This window comes from Triturus cristatus, chromosome 1_1 (assembly GCF_964204655.1).
Source record: "Triturus cristatus chromosome 1_1, aTriCri1.1, whole genome shotgun sequence".
Lineage (NCBI taxonomy): Eukaryota > Metazoa > Chordata > Amphibia > Caudata > Salamandridae > Triturus > Triturus cristatus.
The window spans coordinates 465,374,912-465,398,549 of NC_140579.1; the positions used below are offsets into that span (position 1 = coordinate 465,374,912).

At 47.1% G+C, this 23,638-nt stretch overlaps 1 protein-coding gene across 3 annotated transcripts in view; it reads left to right on the top strand.

Moving 5' to 3' along the window:
• The window catches only part of LOC146870431 (E3 ubiquitin-protein ligase TRIM39-like), a 235,480-nt gene that overhangs the window by 141,648 nt on the left and 70,194 nt on the right, over positions 1-23,638 (top strand). Inside the window, exon 2 of one of the 3 annotated variants that reach the window (XM_085640914.1) lies at positions 1,704-1,799. The exons of the other annotated variants lie outside the window; for them this stretch is intronic. Within the exon in view, the coding sequence (XP_085497040.1) occupies positions 1,704-1,799 (96 nt within the window). The remainder of the gene's footprint in view (positions 1-1,703; positions 1,800-23,638) is intronic. 3 annotated transcript variants of the gene reach the window in all.

A 23,638-nucleotide genomic window follows, 5' to 3' on the forward strand; every position in this document is an offset into this window, starting at 1 on the left:
CATTATGTGGAGGATTTTATTTGGTCTCGTCCAGCTATATTCTGGCTAAAAATATGGCAGAACCCCGCTGCGATTTTAACAAGAGAGATAATTATAGATTGCCTAAAATGCGATAAGGGTGGTAGTATACCTTGGCTTGTTGCAGTTAAAAACAGTTTAGCCAGTGTGAAGTTGGAGCATATTTTCTTATCTCCATCAGCATTGGAAGGCATAAGTACAAAATCACTTAGGGGGGCGCTGTATGACCTGTATCATAAAGAAAGACAGAACATCGAGCATCATAAATCCTCGATTGTTAGGTATTTGCCATTTCTGGAGACACTGAGCACTCAACATCATATGCCACAGAAATACCTCAGAAAGGATATAGGGAGATGGAAAAGGAGCTTACTTTTCCGCCTTAGGGATGGTAGTCTAAAATATTCACTTTGCTTCCCGATAGGATTTAATAGCAACCTTGAGCAGTTGTATTGCCCATGCGGTATTGGTAGTAAACAAACATTGTTACATTTTTTACTTTTTTGTAAATTTTACGCCAGATATACAAAACAGCATTTAATTCCTTATTTTAAGGCATGGGCTATCTTTGATTTTAAATTAGCATATTTTGAAATTTTACGGCTAGGAAGTGATGATTTGATTTTCCGAGTAAGCACGTTCTTACAAGCTGCGGTACGCTCACGTGCTTCTATGAACGAACCCTAATGTGTCACAATTTCTTTTTTTTAACACTGCCTAGTGAAATTCACCGTTTATCTTTGCCCTTATAATAGTCATTAATATTGCCCGTAACTAAATATTTTGATAATGCTGCTAGTATTGGTAGAATTGAAAATGGGGTTTTTGTTAAATTATATCTGTACCTTGAGGCCTATCATTGTCTGATTAATTGCACGTTATCGCACTTTATTTGTAACATACTGCTGACTTTGCACATTGGTCTAAACCTCATACTTTGTTATTAATGCTGCTAGATTTTGCAGGTTCGTCCAACCTTTTTACTGTGATTTTACTACTGTAACTTTGTATTGGATGATACTGTATATTTATACGTTTTAAAACTTGTATTGTATTTGCTATTGGTAGTGATGAACTGTGCTTTTATGGATATTTTTATCCGAATAAAGATTATTTGACTTGACTTGACTTAGTGAGCCATATATGCCAGGGGGTGTATCCAGGAGTGTGTGTGTGCTTCTTGTGCCCGGTAGTAGTACAGCTTAGAGTTTGGTGCTTCTAATACCCCTGGTCATATAGCAACGTGAGTGTTCACCAGTTTATTCTGGGCTGGGGTTCTAGATACTTTCACTTGGTGCTTTGCAAATATCACTAGGACAAAGTTTATTTTTTAAAGTAGTTTCCCATCTAACTATTATTATTGTGGGTTTAGGTGTAAAATACTAATGTTTTTATCAAGTAGGAGTAAGTGCCAGTGATGAAGCTAGTTTACCTGGAGCAGGAGTTCTGGCCATAGGTCCTTCCATATCTGAAAAGGTGCAAATAGGTGACCTTCTTGTCTGTGTCCTTGTTTGTGATACTTGGGGCTGGTACTTGCAGTCTGGATATGTACAATTTATACATACAATCTGTATGTGTGGCTGGTACAGTCTGGGCAGGTATGTTTGGTACTGTAATGATATTTCTTGTAAGAAAGACCGCACACTACTGATCTACACTTATTACTTGGAATTTCATCTCTGCAGGTAAAACTTCAAGAGTGGCTGCGTCTTCTGAAGAAAGAGGAGGAATATATTCTAGGGTATAAAGTCATGGAAGAGAAGCAATATAAAACCATCAGAGTGAGTGCTGTGTGTCTGTATTTATATTTGCCCATGTCTTTGTGTGTACCTCTTAAAGTTAAAGACACACAGAAGCCAATGAGACACCCTACATACTAGGTTGCGATACACACTAGGTAAATATACTGACCAGAGTCAATGCTGTTGGTCATTTGGCCTGAAATCAGCCAAGGGTGCGTCTTAGAACAAACAAAAAGAAATATTACTCTGCTCACCCTAAGGTAATACTTACATAATTACGTAATGTGTATTAATGTACGTATTTACATGTGTGGCATTATCTGGCAGGGAGTTTATACCTGTGGGTGTATGTGTAGGTATGTGAGTGTGCGGGCATGTTCACATTTGTGTTACAGTATGTGTGCTTTGATGGAAGGTTCTGGAGTTATCTTTAGGTGTGCATCCATTCCTGTGCATCTCATTAGTTGTGTATTTGTGTGGGCATGGTTAAGTGTTGGTATTTGTATGTATGCATTTTGAGCATCAGAATATGCCAGTGTGTGTGTGTGTGCGCGCATGTGTGTTTCAGGGATGTGAATGCTTTAGTCTGAATTTATTGGCTGCGAGTTTGTTCTTCCATATGTGAATGTCTGCGAGTTCACATATCACACGGAGTGTGCAAATAAATGTGTGCAGCTGTATGAGGGTGTGCCTCTGAGTTGTGTATCCCTGGGTCTGGATATATACATCTGTGAGATTATATAAATATGCATCTGTGTGTGAGTATGTGTATGCATGGGTGTGTCTGGAAAGTGTGCATCTTTGTGTTTGAGTATGCACTGTCTGGAGATGTTCATCTGTGAGTTTGTACAAACATCTTTGTGTGTGTGAGTGCACAGCAATGTGTGCATTTGTGTGAGTGTCTGTGAGTTTGTTTATCCATGGACTGAAGAGTCTGTACAAGCATTTGTGTGTGAGTGTGCACACTGTGTGCCTCTGTATGAATGGGTGCCTCTGAGTTTGTGCATGCACTGGAAATAATATGTGATTTTGTGCAATCATTTGCATCTCTATGCACATACATGTGTGCCGCTGTTTGAATGTGTACTTCAGTGGGGTTGTGTTGTATGGATTTGGAGTTATATATCAACCCTTTGGACTGAGCTGGTTTAAGGCCCTTACTAAACCAGGGTGTTAGCAATGTAATCATGCCACTACATTGCATATACATCATTGACACGTAGAATATTTAATAGCGTTTATCTAGATCAGTGGTTCTTAACCTGTGCTCCGGGGACCTTTTGGGGTCTGCTACACCTACTGAGAGGGGGGGGGTCCACGAAATTTTGGAAAATAAAAATATATATTAATAAAGTGTATGTACATAAAGAAGCACATTGTGTATTTGTTTAATGAATGCTTGTTTCTCAAATTTTGTGTAGTTTTACAATTAAAATCTTCGTAATTGCTTCAGCCAGAGGTCCCCAGATTCCAATAATAACTCAACGGGTGTTCCTGATTTCAGTAATGATTTATTGGGGTTCCACAAAATTCAAAAGGTGAAGAGCCGTTGATCTAAATACTAAATGGGGAAACAGAAGCTCCAACATTGTGTTGATGAGTTTCTTTCTTAGATGTGGGGCAGGGGACTTTTGATCCAGTCATATGAATGGTATATCCAACCCCATGGCATACCCATGGGTACAGAGAAACTGAAGGCATGGCCATTTTCAGGCTGGTAGAGTGCACACACTTCATGTAATTATCTTCTGATTATAAGCAAAGCAATTTTAATAGCTCATTTTAACCTACGACTTGTTCATTAGTTTCAAATCAGATGCCCTTTAATCTTGACATGTTTCGGAACATGTCCCTTCCCTTCTTCGTGAGATATGCATTTCTAAATCTGGAAACAACTTGGCACAACACAGCTTTAGCCTCTGGTCTCGGACATTCTCTGTTCAGCTCAATCCTCATTGCAAGGTTTTTCTGCAGCGATCTCATAAATCGGCCACAGTTTGTGTCATATTTATGCCTGCATTAAACTGCTGTTACAAAGATGGGGTATAGTTGAATGTAACTCCACAGGAGAACTAGGATACATGATCCTGGCTCAGACTGGAAGGAAGAGTTGTCCTGTAATGCAACAGGAGCACATCTGGACGTAACTCCCCAGGAGAACTAGGACCCATGGCCCTGACTCAGACTGGAAGAAAGGACTGTCCTGTAACGCAACAGGGGCACATCTGGATGTAACTCCGCAGGAGAACTAGGACACATGGTTCTGGCTCAGACTGGACGGAAGGGCGAACTAGGACACATGGCCGTAACTCAGACTGGAAGGAAGGACTGTCCTGTAACATATCAGCAATAATGCACATTTATCATCACTCGGACACCGCGTTTTGATATTTCAGAGTTCGTCAGGTGTGTCACTGATGATGATAAGTTTTAAAGAAGGTGTCATTTCCATAAACATTTCATGGTATTTGATAAACTCTCTCCCAATTTCCGTGAAGTGTTTTTCATAATGTGCACTCTTCATTCTGTAGTGGTTGTTACCTTACTTGTCGCTATAACCCCTGATAGTGCTGACAGCCGAGTGCCCGTTCATTGCTGTAAAGCACCGTGCACCAGATCACAGCTCTGTGCACCAGGGTCAGGGTTTTTGGGCAGTCAGACTGTGTGTGGAGGGTGGTGGTGATGAGGTTGGAGCAGGGGCGGCCTTAGGCATGTGCAAGCTGTGCACGTGCACAGGGCCACCAAACCCCAGGGGCCACCACGAGGAATCGGATACAATACATATTCGTGGCGGCCCCTGGCAGGGATTTGGCGCATGAACGACTGAGGCGTGCTAAATCCAATGTGATGCACGCTGAATGGTTGTCCTTATACTGTTTTCCTTTCTAACCCAGTCTCGTCTTTGTGTGGGGTCGGCCTTGTTTCGGGCTCTTCTGGTAGGTCTTGTGCTTGTTTAGAACTTTTTTTCCAGGAGAATCGAGCTTGTTTTAATAGTCCAGATCTGGCACCTCCGGAGGTTCGCATGCGCGCGCATGCGCAGTGCCCGCGAGTCCTGCAGCGAAGGGGTTACAGAAGCACCACGCATCACTGGCGGCAGGAGGGGTGGCAGCACCCGTGCCCGGCGTGCAGCGAGCAGCACCGAGACCGGCCGAGGCCATGCACCGGCGCGCCTAGAGACCCTGGGCAAGAAAGGCCGCCTTGCAGAGGATAGCATGCCAGTGTGCAACCTTTGGTGCCAGCTGCGAGGTGAGCAGCCCGAGGGTCAGGGCATGGGGAGGGGGAGTGAGGAGGTCAGCGTGTGCCACTTCAGAGTGAACCCGAGGGAAGGTGAGCCATTGGACGAGGGTGTGGGGAGCCCTGGGGAGGAGGGCAGATCAGGCGTAGGAATGTATCCCAGCCCGTGGGGGTGAGGAGCCGGGGGCGTGGGGAAGGTTGGGTGAGGATGTTATTGTAGATGGTGTGTGCTTTGGGTCTGGGTGGTGGTAAGCCATGTGAGGTGGCGAGCTGGAGGTATTCTTGTGGTCATGGGAAGGGAGGGCATGATGAATCGTGAGAGAGAGCCTCTCTCTCACGATTCATCTCTGAGAGGGCGCGGATCGGAGAGGTGGTCACCGTGCGCCAGGGGTAGGGAGTGGTACAGATCGGCGCTGTATGTTGAGGGAAGAGTGAGTCAGGAGTGCAGGGGCAGTGTTTACTTGTGGCTGAGGGGAGGCATGGTGACTTTTGGAGGTGTAACTTGGGAGGCACGGTCGTATTGGGGGGAAGAGGAGAGCAGGGTACGAGGTGTTAGACGTAATGTTAAGGATTCATTAAAATGATTACAATTACAATCATGAAAACAGAGTATGAAGCTGATACTTGTGATCTAATGAGTGGATCTGCCTGCACAAATCTTTTAAAACATCGAGTGTTCGAATGTACTTGGCATTTGGTTATGTCTGTTTATATGGTGTTGAGGCAGACATGAAATGCAAGCACCTATGGATGGACGCCTGGAATAGAATGGCAGTGCTTACCCATGTTAACTTAATCTAATGACCTTTTGCAGAGACCTTGGTAGGAGACTGGCTTCTTGATCATTTCTTGAATTACATTCCAGTGCTTGTCATGTGACTAGCAGAGAAAACTAGTTTAACTAGTCCTCAGTTTGCAATTGGTGAAGCAGCCTTCTCTGTCCATACTAGGGGCATAGTTACCATTGGTTCAGCAAGTACAGTGGTACTGAGACCCAAAACCCTCAGGGGCCCATTGAACCCTGATAATTGCTATATTTTACTTCCTGAGCAGCAGCCAAAGGGGCCATTTTCCTTGCTTATGCCACGGCCCATGGGGTCGTTGGTACGCTGTGCTAGTGATTCGTACGTCTGCTTGAAAGTTGTCTCCTGACTGGATGTTCCTTGCACATTAATTTTGCTTCAGTGAACCTCTAGTGCCTTTTCATAGCCTTAGGACTCACTGTAATTAATCCTTGTTTAATAGGTGCTCTGAAAGCGAGCAGAACTGGTTGCTGGAATATGGCACTATACAAGAAACCTTAATTAAATATATTGTATTTTGACAATGTGGTAAAGTGGACGAGTCTTTGGTTACCTGTAGGCTGTCTTCAGGATCAGTTAGTGACGTACTGAGACAGGTCTCTGTGTGCCATGATTTCAAGGTAGCTTACTCTCTTCCTGCTAAGGTCACTTCCCAAATAGATCATGAACTATTCTCCAGGCTCTACTGTTCTCAGTGGACTGATAAAACAGACCTTGTATGCCAAGTCACATGATCTACCCTATAGTTTTATAACACTCTTCAAATAAACCTTCCATATGTGGCTAGTCCTCATAATGTGTCATATATGTAGTGGGAAGGGTAATTACTATCAATCAGTCAGGGTTTGTAAAGCTCAGCTGCTTCACACATAAGGGTCTTGAGGCGGTGTGGGATTCATGCTGCTGGATCATGCTGCTTGTTGGTTGAACAGCGATGTCTTGTGGTCCTTCCTGAACTGCTGGAGCGATGGTGAGGCTCTGAGGTGCAGGGGAGGGTTTTCAGGTCTTCACTGCCAGGTGGGAGAAGTAGCGGCCTCCACTGTTTTATCAGCGGCTGCATTGGGTGGCTGCTAGGGAGATGGTTCTGGAACATATTTTCCTGGTAGGTTGGTGGAAATTCACTCGTTCATTAAGGTATGCTGGTCCTTCATTGTGTAGTCCAGGGAAGACATGGCTTGGCAGTCCGGGCTGGACTGTTCCCATGAGGCACAGGGTCAAGGCTGATTTGCAAATGGCCATGTCTGAACTGGGGTGGTGTGGTGAGCAAAAAAATGATGGATTTAGGCCCAGATCTCTGTACTGGGGTGAATGTATGACATTGTTCTGTATTCTGTCCATTAACTGTTGTTTTTGCAAGAAAATAAAAATGACACATCAAAATCTTTCAGCAGCCGCCACTGCTGATTGTCTTCTTTTTTTCCCTACCCACTGCTAGCCTCGCCCGCTGCATTGCAAGCAAAATGAAGAGAATTTGAGTACACAAATCTGGTTATTTGAAACGAAAGAGAAAGGTGGCTCAGCAGGCTTTCTTAGTGTCACAGGAAGGAGCAATCCTGAACTTTATCACCCAAGGGAAACCTAAAGATGGAGAATCCTCTGGCCAGAGTACTGCTGATGCACCAGGTAAAACAGGCGCTGACGACCATAAAGAAGAACAAAAAAATGATGATATCCATGAGCAGAATGATACTCATGAGCAGACCAATGAAAATGAACAAGGTGACTCTGAAATTGATACAAACATGCAGAAATTACCAACTCAGGATGAGGATTATTACAAAAGACCCTCAGACAGAGAAACTGAAACATCATTCATCGGTCCATCAACATCTGGCATTCTGAAGGAGGTTCAGAGTTTACAGACGGATGATGCTGGTATTGAAAAGGAAGCCAAACAGCAAGACCATGTTACAGACCCGTGTTCTGAATATGATTTATGTGATTGGAGGGATCCTACTTTGTGGCCGAACTCTCTTACGGACGCGCAACGTGTTTTTCTTGTTGAAAGGGGTCCCTCCAGAGACCCAGATTCTAAAATAAAGTATCCAAGTGATGAGCACTCAAAAAGTAAACGTTGTTTTTCTGTTACCATGTTACTGGTCATCTAACGCCTTTTCTGGACGTTTTATTAAAACACCTTCCTGAGCTCCACCCCGCCCGGACCCCCTCTTCCGGGGCCCCCTACCTGCGCTCCCTGCACAGGGCCACCATGAGCCTAGAGCCGCCCCTGGTTGGAGATAGTGAGTGATCCCCAATCGTGGCGGTTGAGGTTGTTTGCTTCTGGTGTCCAGGGGTCTGTCCTACTGCAGCGAGATCGAGCAGTCAAAGGCTTCTCATGGAGGTAGAGGGTGGGGCAAGCACTCAGAACTCAACATACAATTCTATTTTGTCTAGCCTAGCCCTTTTTTTTTAGTTAGAAAGAAAGACCTTTAAGTTCACAGAAAAATGAAATATCAAACAGTTCAATAAAGGTACAATTGCATGATTGCACTGCTCGATCTCCAGGAAGGTGCAGCGCCCCCTTTAGTGCCCTCGTCCCTCTGAGTTTTAAGGTCCATGGTCTATGTATTTCATGAGTGCAGACCTTATTCAAGCACAGGTGCAGTTTGCTCTAGATCATCCAACCTGGCTCATACGAGTATCAGTTCAGACACTTTTGGCTCAAAGAGTTCACACACACACGGCTCAGAGTGCAGATTTCTCTCTGCCTCTTTGGTGGCGCTATGGCTTTGATGGCATTGGCGGGCATGCAGGATATACCCGTTCCTTTAGCAGCAGCTTCAGTTGTGGGGACATGTAGCCGCAGCTTCACTGAGGTCAAGGACTGCTGGCGATAATCAGTTCGGCAGAGCCTGCACGGCAACGCTCGTCTTTGACTGGTGTGGCCCCCCAGGCCAGTTGCATATAAGTACTCGGTCATGGCAGTTGCCACCTCAGGGTTGGTTCTTCAGTGAATGGCTGTCATTGATAGTTGCGGCCTGCCTGGTCAGATCCGTGTTTTCACGTCAACGTTGATGACGGTTCATTTTGGGACTGTTCTCCCCTGAATATTTTGGCACAATTTATAATGGGAATTGCTCAGGGAGACTGAAAGACCCCACACAACACAGATGGCTGCTTTCCGAATGGCAGTCCGCTTTTTCTGGGTGTTTCCCATGCTGGAAATATACTGGGTTTCTCTCCCTGGCAGGCTGTAGTGCCTGACACTCTTTCCCTTTCTCACCAGGCTGGCTTCTAGGTGCTAGGCACTTCAGATCTCCTATCAAGCTGTTCAGACTTCATGTTCTGTCCCTCACCTCTGGGAGACTGGAGACTCCATCCACAGGCACACAGCAGTCCTTCGAGTACTATGTATAGCATTCCTTGGTCAAGAAGACTTTGGAATTTGAACAAAAGTGTGTGTGTGTGCAGTGTCCAAAAGCGGGGCATAAGGAAGTGTGAGATCTCTCTCCACCTGGCTGTCACCAGCATTCCTGAGGCAGTGATGAGGGACAGACAAAAGGGCAGGCCGTGCCCAGAATCCTAACAGAAACTGCGGTCACCCGTCAATCCTACCATCTACTAAAGGGCCGTGCTTGGAAAGGACTAAATAGCAACCCTCTTCTAATAAGGATTTAACTGAATTTCGCCGGGTTGCCATGTTTACATACTCACTCACTTTAGTGTCTGGGTCTTCACCATCCGGCTGCAGGAATTCAGTCTGTATATTTCCTTTAGGGGAAGCTGTATCCACCCTCCATCTTGTGCCGTGCTAAAACAGGAGCCATCTGCAATGGACCCCACTATGCCAGAACTCAAACCCCCACCAGAAAGAGTCTTATTACCACATGTGCTACACATCCACAGCACCTACATGCACTGGCCATGCACACGGACGTTAGCGCAAGGGCCTGGGATTCACACCAAAGCAGAAATTTACAGTAGACTTCACTCTCATCTGACACATCTGGTCACAACCAATGAATCGGAGAACTTGGTACGCTGCCCCGCACCACTTTAGGTGAGTAACTCGGTATTTGGAAAGTAGTGCCATCTCAGTTATGTGGGTACACTCTGTCCTCCTGGTCACACAACAGCTTCTGAACTTTGCGTTATCAGGGGTAGGACTAGGCCTTTGTGCACACGTTATATTAGCATGATTACCTGGCCACACAAGTTCAGATCAGTTTCACATGCAGTCAGGCACTCAGTGTAGGGGTACACACCTGTGTACCCGCCGACGCTACTTCATGGACCACAATTCTTTGGGGTAACACGCTGGTAGGACTAGCAGAGTGCGGCCAATCGGATTTTTGTTTATATTCAGGCTCCCTTGTGCCGGTGGGGCTGACGAGCCCATGGCTACGCACCTGCGCGCCTTGAGTGGTACTTTACCTGAGAATATTTTTTGGCAGCCTACGCAGCAACCCTACACACATACCTACTCCCTGCTGACGAGAGGCAACTACCTCGAAACACGTGTCCAGGGATGGCTAACGCGACACTCATTTTCATTTTAAACTTTTGGCATAGGCGTACCCGCCGACGCTACTTCATGGACCACAATTCTTTGGGGTAACACGCTGGTAGGACTAGCAGAGTGCGGCCAATCGGATTTTTGTTTATATTCAGGCTCCCGTGTGCCGGTGGGGCTGACGAGCCCATGGCTACGCACCTGCGCGCCTTGAGTGGTACTTTACCTGAGAATATTTTTTGGCAGCCTACGCAGCAACCCTACACACATACCTACTCCCTGCTGATGAGAGGCAACTACCTCGAAACACGTGTCCAGGGATGGCTAACGCGACACTCATTTTCATTTTAAACTTTTGGCATAGGCGTACCCGCCGACGCTACTTCATGGACCACAATTCTTTGGGGTAACACGCTGGTAGGACTAGCAGAGTGCGGCCAATCGGATTTTTGTTTACATTCAGGCTCCCTTGAGCCGGTGGGGCTGACGAGCCCATGGCTACGCACCTGCGCGCCTTGAGTGGTACTTTACCTGAGAATATTTTTTGGCAGCCTACGCAGCAACCCTACACACATACCTACTCCCTGCTGACGAGAGGCAACTACCTCGAAACACGTGTCCAGGGATGGCTAACGCGACACTCATTTTCATTTTAAACTTTTGGCATAGGCGTACCCGCCGACGCTACTTCATGGACCACAATTCTTTGGGGTACACGCTGGTAGGACTAGCAGAGTGCGGCCAATCGGATTTTTGTTTACATTCAGGCTCCCTTGAGCCGGTGGGGCTGACGAGCCCATGGCTACGCACCTGCGCGCCTTGAGTGGTACTTTACCTGAGATTATTTTTTGGCAGCCTACGCAGCAACCCTACACACATACCTACTCCCTGCTGATGAGAGGCAACTACCTCGAAACACGTGTCCAGGGATGGCTAACGCGACACTCATTTTCATTTTAAACTTTTGGCATAGGCGTACCCGCCGACGCTACTTCATGGACCACAATTCTTTGGGGTAACACGCTGGTAGGACTAGCAGAGTGCGGCCAATCGGATTTTTGTTTATATTCAGGCTCCCTTGTGCCGGTGGGGCTGACGAGCCCATGGCTACGCATCTGCGCGCCTTGAGTGGTACTTTACCTGAGAATATTTTTTGGCAGCCTACGCAGCAACCCTACACACATACCTACTCCCTGCTGACGAGAGGCAACTACCTCGAAACACGTGTCCAGGGATGGCTAACGCGACACTAATTTTCATTTTAAACTTTTGGCATAGGCGTACCCGCCGACGCTACTTCATGGACCACAATTCTTTGGGGAAACACGCTTGTAGGACTAGCAGAGTGCGGCCAATCGGATTTTTGTTTATATTCAGGCTCCCTTGTGCCGGTGGGGCTGACGAGCCCATGGCTACGCATCTGCGCGCCTTGAGTGGTACTTTACCTGAGAATATTTTTTGGCAGCCTACGCAGCAACCCTACACACATACCTACTCCCTGCTGACGAGAGGCAACTACCTCGAAACACGTGTCCAGGGATGGCTAACGCGACACTCATTTTCATTTTAAACTTTTGGCATAGGCGTACCCGCCGACGCTACTTCATGGACCACAATTCTTTGGGGTAACACACTGGTAGGACTAGCAGAGTGCGGCCAATCGGATTTTTGTTTATATTCAGGCTCCCTTGTGCCGGTGGGGCTGACGAGCCCATGGCTACGCACCTGCGCGCTTTGAGTGGTACTTTACCTGAGAATATTTTTTGGCAGCCTACGCAGCAACCCTACACACATACCTACTCCCTGCTGACGAGAGGCAACTACCTCGAAACACGTGTCCAGGGATGGCTAACGCGACACTCATTTTCATTTTAAACTTTTGGCATAGGCGTACCCGCCGACGCTACTTCATGGACCACAATTCTTTGGGGTAACACGCTGGTAGGACTAGCAGAGTGCGGCCAATCGGATTTTTGTTTATATTCAGGCTCCCTTGTGCCGGTGGGGCTGACGAGCCCATGGCTTCGCACCTGCGCGCCTTGAGTGGTACTTTACCTGAGAACATTTTTTGGCAGCCTACGCAGCAACCCTACACACATACCTACTCCCTGCTGACGAGAGGCAACTACCTCGAAACACGTGTCCAGGGATGGCTAACGCGACACTCATTTTCATTTTAAACTTTTGGCATAGGCGTACCCGCCGACGCTACTTCATGGACCACAATTCTTTGGGGTAACACGCTGGTAGGACTAGCAGAGTGCGGCCAATCGGATTTTTGTTTATATTCAGGCTCCCTTGTGCCGGTGGGGCTGACGAGCCCATGGCTACGCACCTGCGCGCCTTGAGTGGTACTTTACCTGAGAATATTTTTTGGCAGCCTACGCAGCAACCCTACACACATACCTACTCCCTGCTGACGAGAGGCAACTACCTCGAAACACGTGTCCAGGGATGGCTAACGCGACACTCATTTTCATTTTAAACTTTTGGCATAGGCGTACCCGCCGACGCTACTTCATGGACCACAATTCTTTGGGGTAACACGCTGGTAGGACTAGCAGAGTGCGGCCAATCGGATTTTTGTTTATATTCAGGCTCCCTTGTGCCGGTGGGGCTGACGAGCCCATGGCTTCGCACCTGCGCGCCTTGAGTGGTACTTTACCTGAGAATATTTTTTGGCAGCCTACGCAGCAACCCTACACACATACCTACTCCCTGCTGACGAGAGGCAACTACCTCGAAACACGTGTCCAGGGATGGCTAACGCGACACTCATTTTCATTTTAAACTTTTGGCATAGGCGTACCCGCCGACGCTACTTCATGGACCACAATTCTTTGGGGTAACACGCTGGTAGGACTAGCAGAGTGCGGCCAATCGTATTTTTGTTTATATTCAGGCTCCCTTGTGCCGGTGGGGCTGACGAGCCCATGGCTACGCACCTGCGCGCCGTGTGGGGTACTTTACCTGAGAATAGAATAGAATAGAGTGCGGCCAATCGGATTTTTGGACACGCATAGGGTGACGGAGCCTTCCCACGCTCAGGATAGTCCACACCGGGACCCTGCCTCGCGACGAAAGGGCTGGCGGCTTAAGGCGCCAACTGCTGAGTGGGGGCAGAGCGGGCGACGGTGCCCCCGAAGACGAGTCCGCAGGCAGTGGAGGTGAGCACGGGGGCAAGGCTGATAAGGCATGGAGAAACTTGCTCTGGGAGGGGATATCGAACGGTTACCGGGGCTGTTGCTCAATAGTTAAGCGCAGGATGTGCAGTGGCAAGCCGGGTTCAAACATCCCCCGTGCTGGTCAAGCTACGCAGAAATGCTTTGTTTTTAAATGTACTCACCATAGGGCACGTCTCCTTGCCGGGTGGCCACAGGGTTCTAGAGCGGCATGTTAACCGCGGCCAGGGGGTAAGGTGCATTGTTTAGGCGGGAGACTCCAGGGCTTCGCACCCCCCCTCCCTCATCGGAACGATTTGTGGCATGCTCTGAGGGCATTTTAGTCTTAAACGGGGGGGGGTGGCAGCAGGCTCGAACTCGGAGCTAACGTCTGCTCAAATCCCGCTCACCGCCGCTGATGGGAATGCAAAGTTTACCTTCCCCTACGTCACAGCTAGGGTGGTGGCCCCGGCTCCCCTCCCCTCTTCCGCGAAAGTTAGTTGCTGCGTGGCTCCAAACTCAGGTGGGCGCATAAACTGAACAAGGGGAGACTGAGACCGATTTGCCTTTACTTTATAAAAAAATAAAAAAGCGACCACCTAGGGTCCAGGGAATACCACCAGCAGCTTGTAGTGCACTGAAGCATCCCGGGTTAACGGTGGGACACCCGGGATAACAGGGATGCAAAGGTCAGTTACGCGGAATAAGTTACGGCAGAAATGAGCGGGGAAGGGTAGCTCGCTTGTTTTTGAGGTTGGTGCTGCGTTGCTGGGGCATATCGCAACGTAATATAGGATGAATAAGGCATGTCTCACCAGCTTAGTTTTTGAGGCGGCAAGGCTAACGACCAAGGGTCAGGGCGCTGCACGTGGGCACCGAGTAGTGCGCAGAACAGCTAACGATGGGCCCATGTATTGAATTTAATTTGAAAAGGGGCTCCTTGGCTTTGGTTGCCGTTAACATCTCTACACGCGCTCACGCTACATCCAGGGGCAATAATAGCATACTTCGGATAAATTGTATAAGTAATCGCAGCATGGATGGCGCAAAGGCTTTTTGCCTAGAGTAGGTTAGCCTGATGGCAGGCTCGAGTTACCAGGAGGAAGATCGAAAACGCATGCTTTTTAGCTCAGGACCGGCTCCAGGGCAGTGCAACCGCAGCGGGTGCTGACTGGCAGGGGGGCGCCCGTTTTACTAGTTTATTTTGTGACTAAAAGCCACGCTGCCGCATTCCTGTCCTCCAGCAATTTTCAGGAAACAATTGAAAGACAAGAAAACTCTTAACGTGCTGGCGAGAGCTGAGTCTTGTGTAGTAGGAGTTTTGACTGGGGAAGTTCTTTGTTTTATTCATAGTAAGCAGTGCCGAGGGTTAACATGCCTGCTGCAAAGATCATGGACCATGCAGATCACGAAGGGAATGCAAGGTCAACAAGTCAGTGGAATACCACTTTTGTCGGAGACTTCCTTTTGTTAATAGCAGTATACAGTAAGCTGTGAACTGTCAAAGAACTGCGTGCAGATTTCAAGATTTGGAGTAGAGCATATGGTTTTCCCCCCCAGACGTCCATTGGTCTAAGGTCGCAAAAGGGTTCAGTGGGGTTCAAATCAGTTCCTGTTATGAAAGAGAGCCCCAATCCATGGTGTTTCATGTTAAATCCTGACTTTGTGTTGTCCCAAACCCAGTACTCTCCAACCATACTGCCTTCCCGTATGGGTGATAAGTGAACGTTAGACCAGCTACAAAGTCGCACGTGTCTGTCAGCACAGTTAGCCCATTAAATTGAGTACGTTTGGACAACTATGCTATCCTATGTTCACGGTAAAGTAAAATAGATCTCGGCTGGGACTGGAGTGTGCCAGTTTTTTATAAAAAATAGATCGTCAGCCGGGCCTGAAAGGTGCCAAAGTCCAGAGGGGACAGTAGCGGGCACTCTCACCTGAACAAACGTGTTGCCAAGGCAACGTTTACTAAATAGAAAGGTTTGACCGTAACACAATAGGGCAGTTCATAGGCTGCTTTCTGGTAGTATCCTGGTCCCCTGGGACAGGGGTAAGAGCGCAATATAGGGCACCCACACCATGAGAGGGAATTGCGCCATTACACATGCCCAGATGGGCAGGACAGAAGAGGAATTAAATACATAAATACATTTTGCGTGGTCTCGCAGAATGCTCACATGGTATTTCCACTTAGTACCCTGGAAAGCGCTGCAGGCAGGCGTGCCGGTGCGCAGAGCACGGGGCCCGAGAGGGGGGATCACTCAAATGCAATTGAGGCCATTCAGCTAAACAGACCATTTACCAACGCATCCTGTATTAAAAAAGGCGATACAAACACTGATCGGTTTTCCGAATGCAAACCCCTGCATGGTTGTTTCATGTCTCGCTCCTACGAAGGGCAGGTTCCCGCGCCCCCAGGCAGGGCCAACCCGGTATTTCACCTGTCCAGTATGAAATAATGGCAGTTCTGTAGACAGGAGGTAAAGAAAATATCCAATGGGGAAAGCACCACAACGGAACACACAGTCACGTTGTAATGAGGAAGCCAGTGTAGTAATGAAGCAGCAGCACTTCTGGTATACGACGGGGATAATGTTTTGAAAACATTCCATTCCACGGGGCGCCCGCTCGAAGTTTAAGCGGGAAAGGTCCAATACAAAAAATTGTATGAGTTATAGGATATAATAGTCATAGCCAGGGGAATTCATTGGCAAGGACCACAATATATAGTTTTCTGAGGTGCCACTACATGGGCCATTCAGGGTTGATCAATCCACAGGGCCGGAATGGCAGAGGATTTCATCAAAATATATTCTTAGCGCAGCAACATGAGCCAACCCCTTCAAATATATTAGAGTTATTGTACTCTAAAGTGGGGTTACAAAAATTTTGGAAGAAAGAAGGTTAGTGGCTCACCAGTAGAGTATGTCAAATCAAAGACAATTTTCTGGTGATAGCCTGTCCACGGGGCCATAAATAAATAAAATCAGTACCGTTGAATGGGTAACAATAAACATCTGTTATGCAGCACCAGTGTCCCCTATTTGTACGGTATTTCAAGTGGGAAGGCCAAAGTCAGTTTCTAGGGGCCGGCTTCCCGTGGACAAGGGCTGGGAGCGCCCCCTGGGGTGTCCAGGGTACTAGAGGGACCTGCGCCCGCGACCATTGCGCATTGCAGGAGGGAAGGGTAGTGATACTTCAAAATTGAATAAATAAATAAGATGCGCAGCATAGGAGGCTTACAGGCAGGCCGGGCGCTAAACACTTGGCCCCCAGACAGGAGCAGACCGGTACCTACCAGGGGAGCCTGCCAGGAGCATGGACGAAGTAGAGAGTGTAATTAAGCAATGTATGTTGTATCATGCCTCCACAAGCGGTGTCTGACTATCTCCCAATTTTGTTTAATTTCATGTGGGACCCATGGCGAGAGAATACACTGCCATAAGACTCCGAACAGGACACAAGCATGCTGCTACATGAGGGCAAGGGCGGAGCAGAGCACACCATGGTGTTTGTGGGGAAGATTGCCATCAGACCTTACCGGACGTCAGCCTCCCGGAGACGCAGCTAGAGGTGGGTATCCTAGCGCTTGAGTGGTACAACAGCATGGGCGGGCCCACAAAGAGCAACGGAGGCACAAAGAGATGACACAGGGTAGGGGGAGCCGCAGGAAGACGGAAGCCTCCCACACCTACAACAGCAACATCGCAGTGCTGACAGGGACGATAGGAACCAAGGTTGCGAAGGAGACACACCGGGCGGTGTGTGGGAGTACGGCCACTCACTTTGGGATGCCTCACGGCTGAGTGAAGTGGCACCACTCACTTTGGGATGCCTCACGGCTGAGTGAAGTGATCTAACAAAAGGGGGTAGCAGACGGAGACTGCGCTCGCAGCCCAGCCCCTGCCGGACGGCAGGGCACAAAAGAGTCCAACAAGGTAGCGAGCTGAGGCCTAACTCCGGGAAGAAACTACCCCCATGCGATGAGAGCGCATAAAGAGCAAATCCAACCAAAAGGGGCGGAAACAAAGGTGTATTGGTTTGATAATGGAAACACACTGACAGAGCGGTGTGTAGAAGGAGGGCCACTCACTCTGTGATGCCTTACGGCTGGGTGAGTACGCCTGACAAAAAATCGGGGTAGCAAACGGAGACGGCACTCGCAGCCCAGCCCCCACCAGACGGCAGGGCGCAGGAGAGACTAGCAAGGTAGCGAGTTGTGGCCTGGCTCCGGCAAAAGGCTACCCCCCACACGCAAAGTGCATGGAAAACAACAAAGAACAATCTACAAGCGGTCAGGGTGATTTACGACCCCTAGTATATGCAAATGAGCAAAAGACAAACCAGTGATTTATGGCCAGCCGATGATTTATGGCTGATGATTTATGATACCCATACAGAATGATTTATGTCAACAAAAGGATGACAGATTTATGACAGAATGATTTATGACATCCCGATGAGTTACGACCATGATTTATGGCAACAAACTGATGACAGATTTGTGATGACAGATTTGTGACAGAATGATTTAGGATACCCTATGATTTATGACCCATGATTTATGATGTCCAAATGACACAGAGTGATAACCAATTGTGATAATGTATGATAATGATTTTTGACCCCGGCCCGAGAAGGTGTCCAGGGGAATTGTACAAATATGACGTATGTAATGTAAAATAAAACTGCGGCCAACAACCACCACAAAAACAATGACTGTTGGCTGTGTGTAGTAATACAGATACACTGGTATGGTACGGTTCTGGGAATGGGCACAGTGCGGCTGTTACTGGAGACATACCCTATCATACAGTACATTGATTGTGCTGTTGCCCTGGCATAGGGCATAGGTTACCCAATCATGTTCTGCGACGCAGAGGGAAGATGTTTCACATAGTTAACAGGTCCCCAAAAGTAGGAACCCTGTCCTGATGAAGACCCCTACAGAGGTCCACAGAGGGTAGAAACACACTGTGTTAACAACATGGAGGAGGACTATAAATTCAAATTAGGAATGATGTAAGGAAACCCCTTTCATAGCCAATCAGTGAAGCGTATCTTTCACAACCCCTGCCGTCCCTTTTGAAAAGCAACATTGATCTGCCCAATCTCAAAAGAGGACTTTCCGTTAACTTTGGCGATCTACAGGTTCCTGCAGTATATGAAAATCAAAAAAATGTACATAATCACGGTGGTGATGAACCATAGGTTTTTCACGTTAATCACATAAACTTACACACCTGCACAGCTCCACTAATGATCTCTATTAACTCTTGTTAGTTCAGTGAACCACAGAGAGATTAGAGTAAATGCATGGAGTGGTTTACTTTACTGCACATGACTAGTTCCTATACCATACAATAACTACCTCTGAACTACCCACTGGCCTTGGGTTCCCGGGCCGTTTGCTGCCTGGTGAAAGTGCTTCAATGCGTCATCGGGTAGTAAGTGCTATATAAATGTAATTATAATTACACTTGTGTTGTTACAATTCTATATGCAACATATATGCCAATGATATTCCAAATGTAGTTAAGAAGCTGCGTATTAGATTTGCCATGGGATATGACTTTAAATATCGCTAAAGTAATTAATGCAAATGTGCTGTTAGCCAAGAGACCATGGCTGATGCTTGTTTCTCTAGAAATGTAATTAAGAATACATTATTGGCACTAGCAGTCCACTCTCCTGCACGTCTTCTTTTGGTCACTACTGAGCACAAGAGACACTCCTCACTCGTTTTCATTTATGAAACCACGGCAGACCTAGCTCTTCTCCAGAGCCTTTGACTGAACTTCCCAATTTTGCATCCGCCAGGCAGCTAAAGGTTTCTCCCATATGTTGCAAATACAAAATTACAATCTGATAAAAAAAATATATATATAAACCTCAGTCCCACTTGGGCTTTACCATTACAGTTTCACACAACAAATGAACACGTTCGTTATTAGGACTGGTGCCACCACACAAGGCCTTAACCCTCTACCAAGTAAAGAGATAAGTGCAACCCTCTTTCAGAACTGGTGACGTACTACACAAACACATCACTATAAGAAATGGTCACACATAAGAGGAGCACAACCCTCTACCAGTATATGAGTGACACATCACAGGAGCACTGCCCTCAAACTGTATACTAGTGGCACAGCACAGGAGCACAACCCCTCTACCTGTATACTAGTAGCACAGCACAGGAGAACAACCCTCTACCTGTATACTAGTAGCACGGGAGCACAACCCTCTACATTCAACAAGTGTTCCTGTGCTGTGCCACTTGTTAAAGGTAGAAGGTTGTGCTCCTATGCTTTGCCTCATTCCTCTACATGTATACTAGTGACACATCACAGGAGCACAACCCTCTACTTGTATACTAGTGACGCAGCACAATAGCACAACCCTCTACCTGTATACCAGTGGGCCACCACGGGATCACAACCCTCTACCTGTATACCAGTGGCACACCACAGGAGCACAACCCTCTACCTGTAAACCAGTGGCACAGCACAGGAGCACAACCCTCTACCTGTATACTAGTGGCGCAGCACGACCCTCCACATGTATACTAGTGACACATCACAGGAACATAACCCTCTACTGGTATACTAGTGGCATAGCACACAAGCACAACCCTCTACCTTTAACAAGTGTCACAGAACAGGAGCACAACCCTCTACTGGTATACTAGTGACATAGCACAGGAGCACAACCCTCCACATGTATACTAGTGACACATCACAGGAACACAATCCTCTACTGGTATGCTAGTGACATAGCACAGGAGCACAATCCTCTACTTGTATACCAATGGCACAGCACAGGAGCACAACCCTCTACTTGTATACCAGTGGCACAGCACAGGGGCACAACCCTTTACTTGTATACCAGTGGCACAGCACAGGAGCGCAACCCTCTATCTTTAACAAGTGGCACAGCGCAGGAACACTTGCTAAAAGTAGAGGGTTCTCCTCTTGTGCTGTACCACTAGTATACAAGTAGAGGGTTATTTATTTTTTATTTATTTGAAAGGTTTTATAAAGCGCAAACATGACCTGACAGGTTTTTCGAGCGCTGTACATAAAGTATGCGGGATGAACAAGTAAAGGTAGTACATTAAAACATGTAGGTAGTCGGGGGGAGTAGTAACACGAGAGAACAAATCGGGCAAAATGAAGTAACAAAACTTTACAAAACCATCATTGAGCGTTGACTTCTTTTTAGAATGTGGCAATAGAGGGGTCGTTGTAAGATTTTTCGTGTTGAATTTTTGAGATTCAGCAGTAGGTTGTGAGAACTTTTAAGGGTTTGATTCAAGCCGGATAGTTCAAGATATTTTTGCCACGTAAACTGGATTGTAATGAAGTGATTTGTGTGTTAAGCAGGATAGCTTGAGACAAATCCTTGCTTCGAAGGGGAGCCAATTGAGTTGAATTATGTCTGGTGTGATGTGCTCACTTTTTCTTGAGCCTGTGATAAATCTGTCAGCAGAGTTCAAAGTAGTCTTTAAAGGGGCCAGTCTAGATTTGGGAAGTCCAGCTAGGGTTGCAATCCTGGAGTCTAAACGGGAGATAACTAGGGTTTGGACTACAAGCTTCATGTCGTCAGGAGTTATGAAGGGTTTGATTTTCCTTAACGTGTGGAGTTGGTGACTAGCTCCTCTAGTTGTTGCGCTGATGTGGTCTTGCATATTCAGGTGTTTGTCCAGCGTTATGCTTAATGATTTAGTGGAGTCCACAGCATGTGGAGGGCAACTGAGGGCCGTTAGTTGTTTGAGCCAGTCCTGGATTGGGTGCAGTATGATTGTGTGGGGAAATCAGGAGGAATTTGGTTTTCATAGTGTTTAACATAAGGAGATCAATCAATCGGGGTTTTGTAGAGCGCACTACTGTCCCGTTAGGGACAGAAGACGCTTGTGGGTTAACCAGTGCTGAGTTTTGCACAAGGGCTGAGTTAAGAGTTTTGATGTCATCGGGTATTGAAATGTTCATGTACAGTTGAAAATCATCTGTGTGCATGTGGTAGTGTATGTTCGAGAGGTTCAGAATTTCGGTGAGAGGTTCCATGAACAGGTTGAAGAGCGTGGGTGATAGTGCCGATCCTTGAGGCACTCCTATTGAGTCCGGGGTACTGTTAGAAAGGGAGTGGCGGAGTTCTATTGTGCAGGAACGATGCGAACCAGTTTAAGACTGGGCCTGATAACCCCATCCGTTTTTCAAGATGATCAATCAAGGTGTCATGTTTGACTGTTTCGAACGCCTTGAAAAGATCAAGGAGTATAAGAAGGCAAATTTCATTTTGGTCCAGTAGTCTCAATGCGTCATCCACTGTGTCAGGGCAGTTTTAGTACTGTGATCAGATCTGAAGCCTGATTGATATTGGTCGAGGAGTTGGATTTGTTCAACGTGATTACATAGTTGTGTGTGTACGTATTTCTCAAGACGTTTGGCTAAAGTCGTGATGTTGGAGATAGGTCTGAATTTGTTAGTGCCCATCAACTCTGCATTTGGCTTTTTTGGGATAAGAGTGACTTGACCCATCTTGAGGCAATGGGGAATCAAACCTTGCAGGAGAGATTCCTGCTGTGTCAGTAGTAAGCAAGAAGATCGTTGTTCTCCTTTGGTGTGCCACTAGTATACAGGTAGAGGGTTGTTCTTTTTGTTGTCACCAGTATATAGGTAGAGGAATGTGCTTTGTCACTAGTATAATGGTAAGGGTTGTGTCCTGCATGTGTTACTGATATACAGGTAGAGGGTTGTGTCCTGCATGTGTCACTGATCTACAGGTAGTGTTGCGCTCCTGTTCTGTGTCACTAGTATACAGATATGGGTTTGTGCTCTTGGGCTATGTCACTTGTATCAAGTAGAGGGTTCTTCTCTTGTGCTGTCACTAGTATACAGATATGGGTTTGTGCTCTTGGGCTGTGTAAACTAGTATACAAGTAGAGAGTTCTTCTCCTGCGCTGTCACTAATCTACAAGTAGAGGGTTCTTCTCCTGCGCTGTCACTAATCTACAAGTAGAGGGTTCTTCTCCTGCGCTGTCACTAGTGTACAGGTAGAGGGTTCTTCTCCTGCGCTGTCACTAGTTTACAGGTAGAGGGTCCTTCTCCTGCGCTGTCACTAGTACACAAGAAGAGGGTTATTTTCCTGCGCTGTCACTAGTATACAGGTGAAGGTTGATCTCCTGCTTTGTAACTACTATACGGGTAGAGCAGGGGTTCCAAATCTGGGGTACCTGCACCCCAGGGGATGCGAGATGGCATTTCAGGGGGTGCGACAAAGAGGGAAAGTATGCACTGTATGCATTATAGAATAGGCGCAGGGGGTGTAAACATTAATCCAATATTCCCTCCTGACGTAGAGGGTTGTTCTCCTGTGATGTGCCACTAGTATACCCGTAGAGGGTTGTGCTCCTGTGCAGTGTTGCTGATATAGAGGTAGAGGGGTGTGTTTCTGTGCAGTGTTACTGGTTTACAGATAGAGGGCTGCGCTCCTGTATGCGTCACTATTAAACAGGTGGAAGGTTGTGCTCCTGTGGTGTGTCACTAGTATACAGGTAGAGGGTTGTGCACCTGGGTTCTTTCACTAGTATGCAGGTTGCGGGCTGAGCTTCGATGGTGTGCCACTGGTATACAGGCGCATATGGCTGCGCTCCTGTGATGGGCCATTAGTATACAACCCCTGTGATGTCACTAGTATGCAGATGCAGGGTTGCTCTCCTGTGCTGTTTCACTAGTATGCAGGTAAAGGGTTGCACTTCTGTAATGTGTCACTAGTATACAGGTGGAGGGCTGTTCTTCTCTGTGTGTCACTAGTGTGCAGGTAGATGGTTGTGCCCTTGTGCTGTGTCCCTAGTATGCAAGTGGAGGGTTGTGCTCCTGTGCTGAGTCACTATCATCCAGATAGCACGTTGTATTCCTGTGATGTGCCAATAGTATACAGGTAGAGGGCTGTGGTGCTGTGCTGTGTCACTAGGATACAGGTTGGTTGTTGTGTTGCTGTGCTGTGTCTATACTGTACAGGTAGAGGGTTGTGCACCTGTGGTGTTCCACTAGTATGCAGACAGTGACAGCACTGAAGTGCAATGCTTTAACTGTATACTAGTGACACCGCTCAGGAGCACAACTGTCTACCTTAATACAAGTGAAACATCACAGGAGCACAACCCTTTGTTTATATAAGCGGCACAACACAGGAGGAGCACAAGAGGACAATCCTCTACCTGTATAC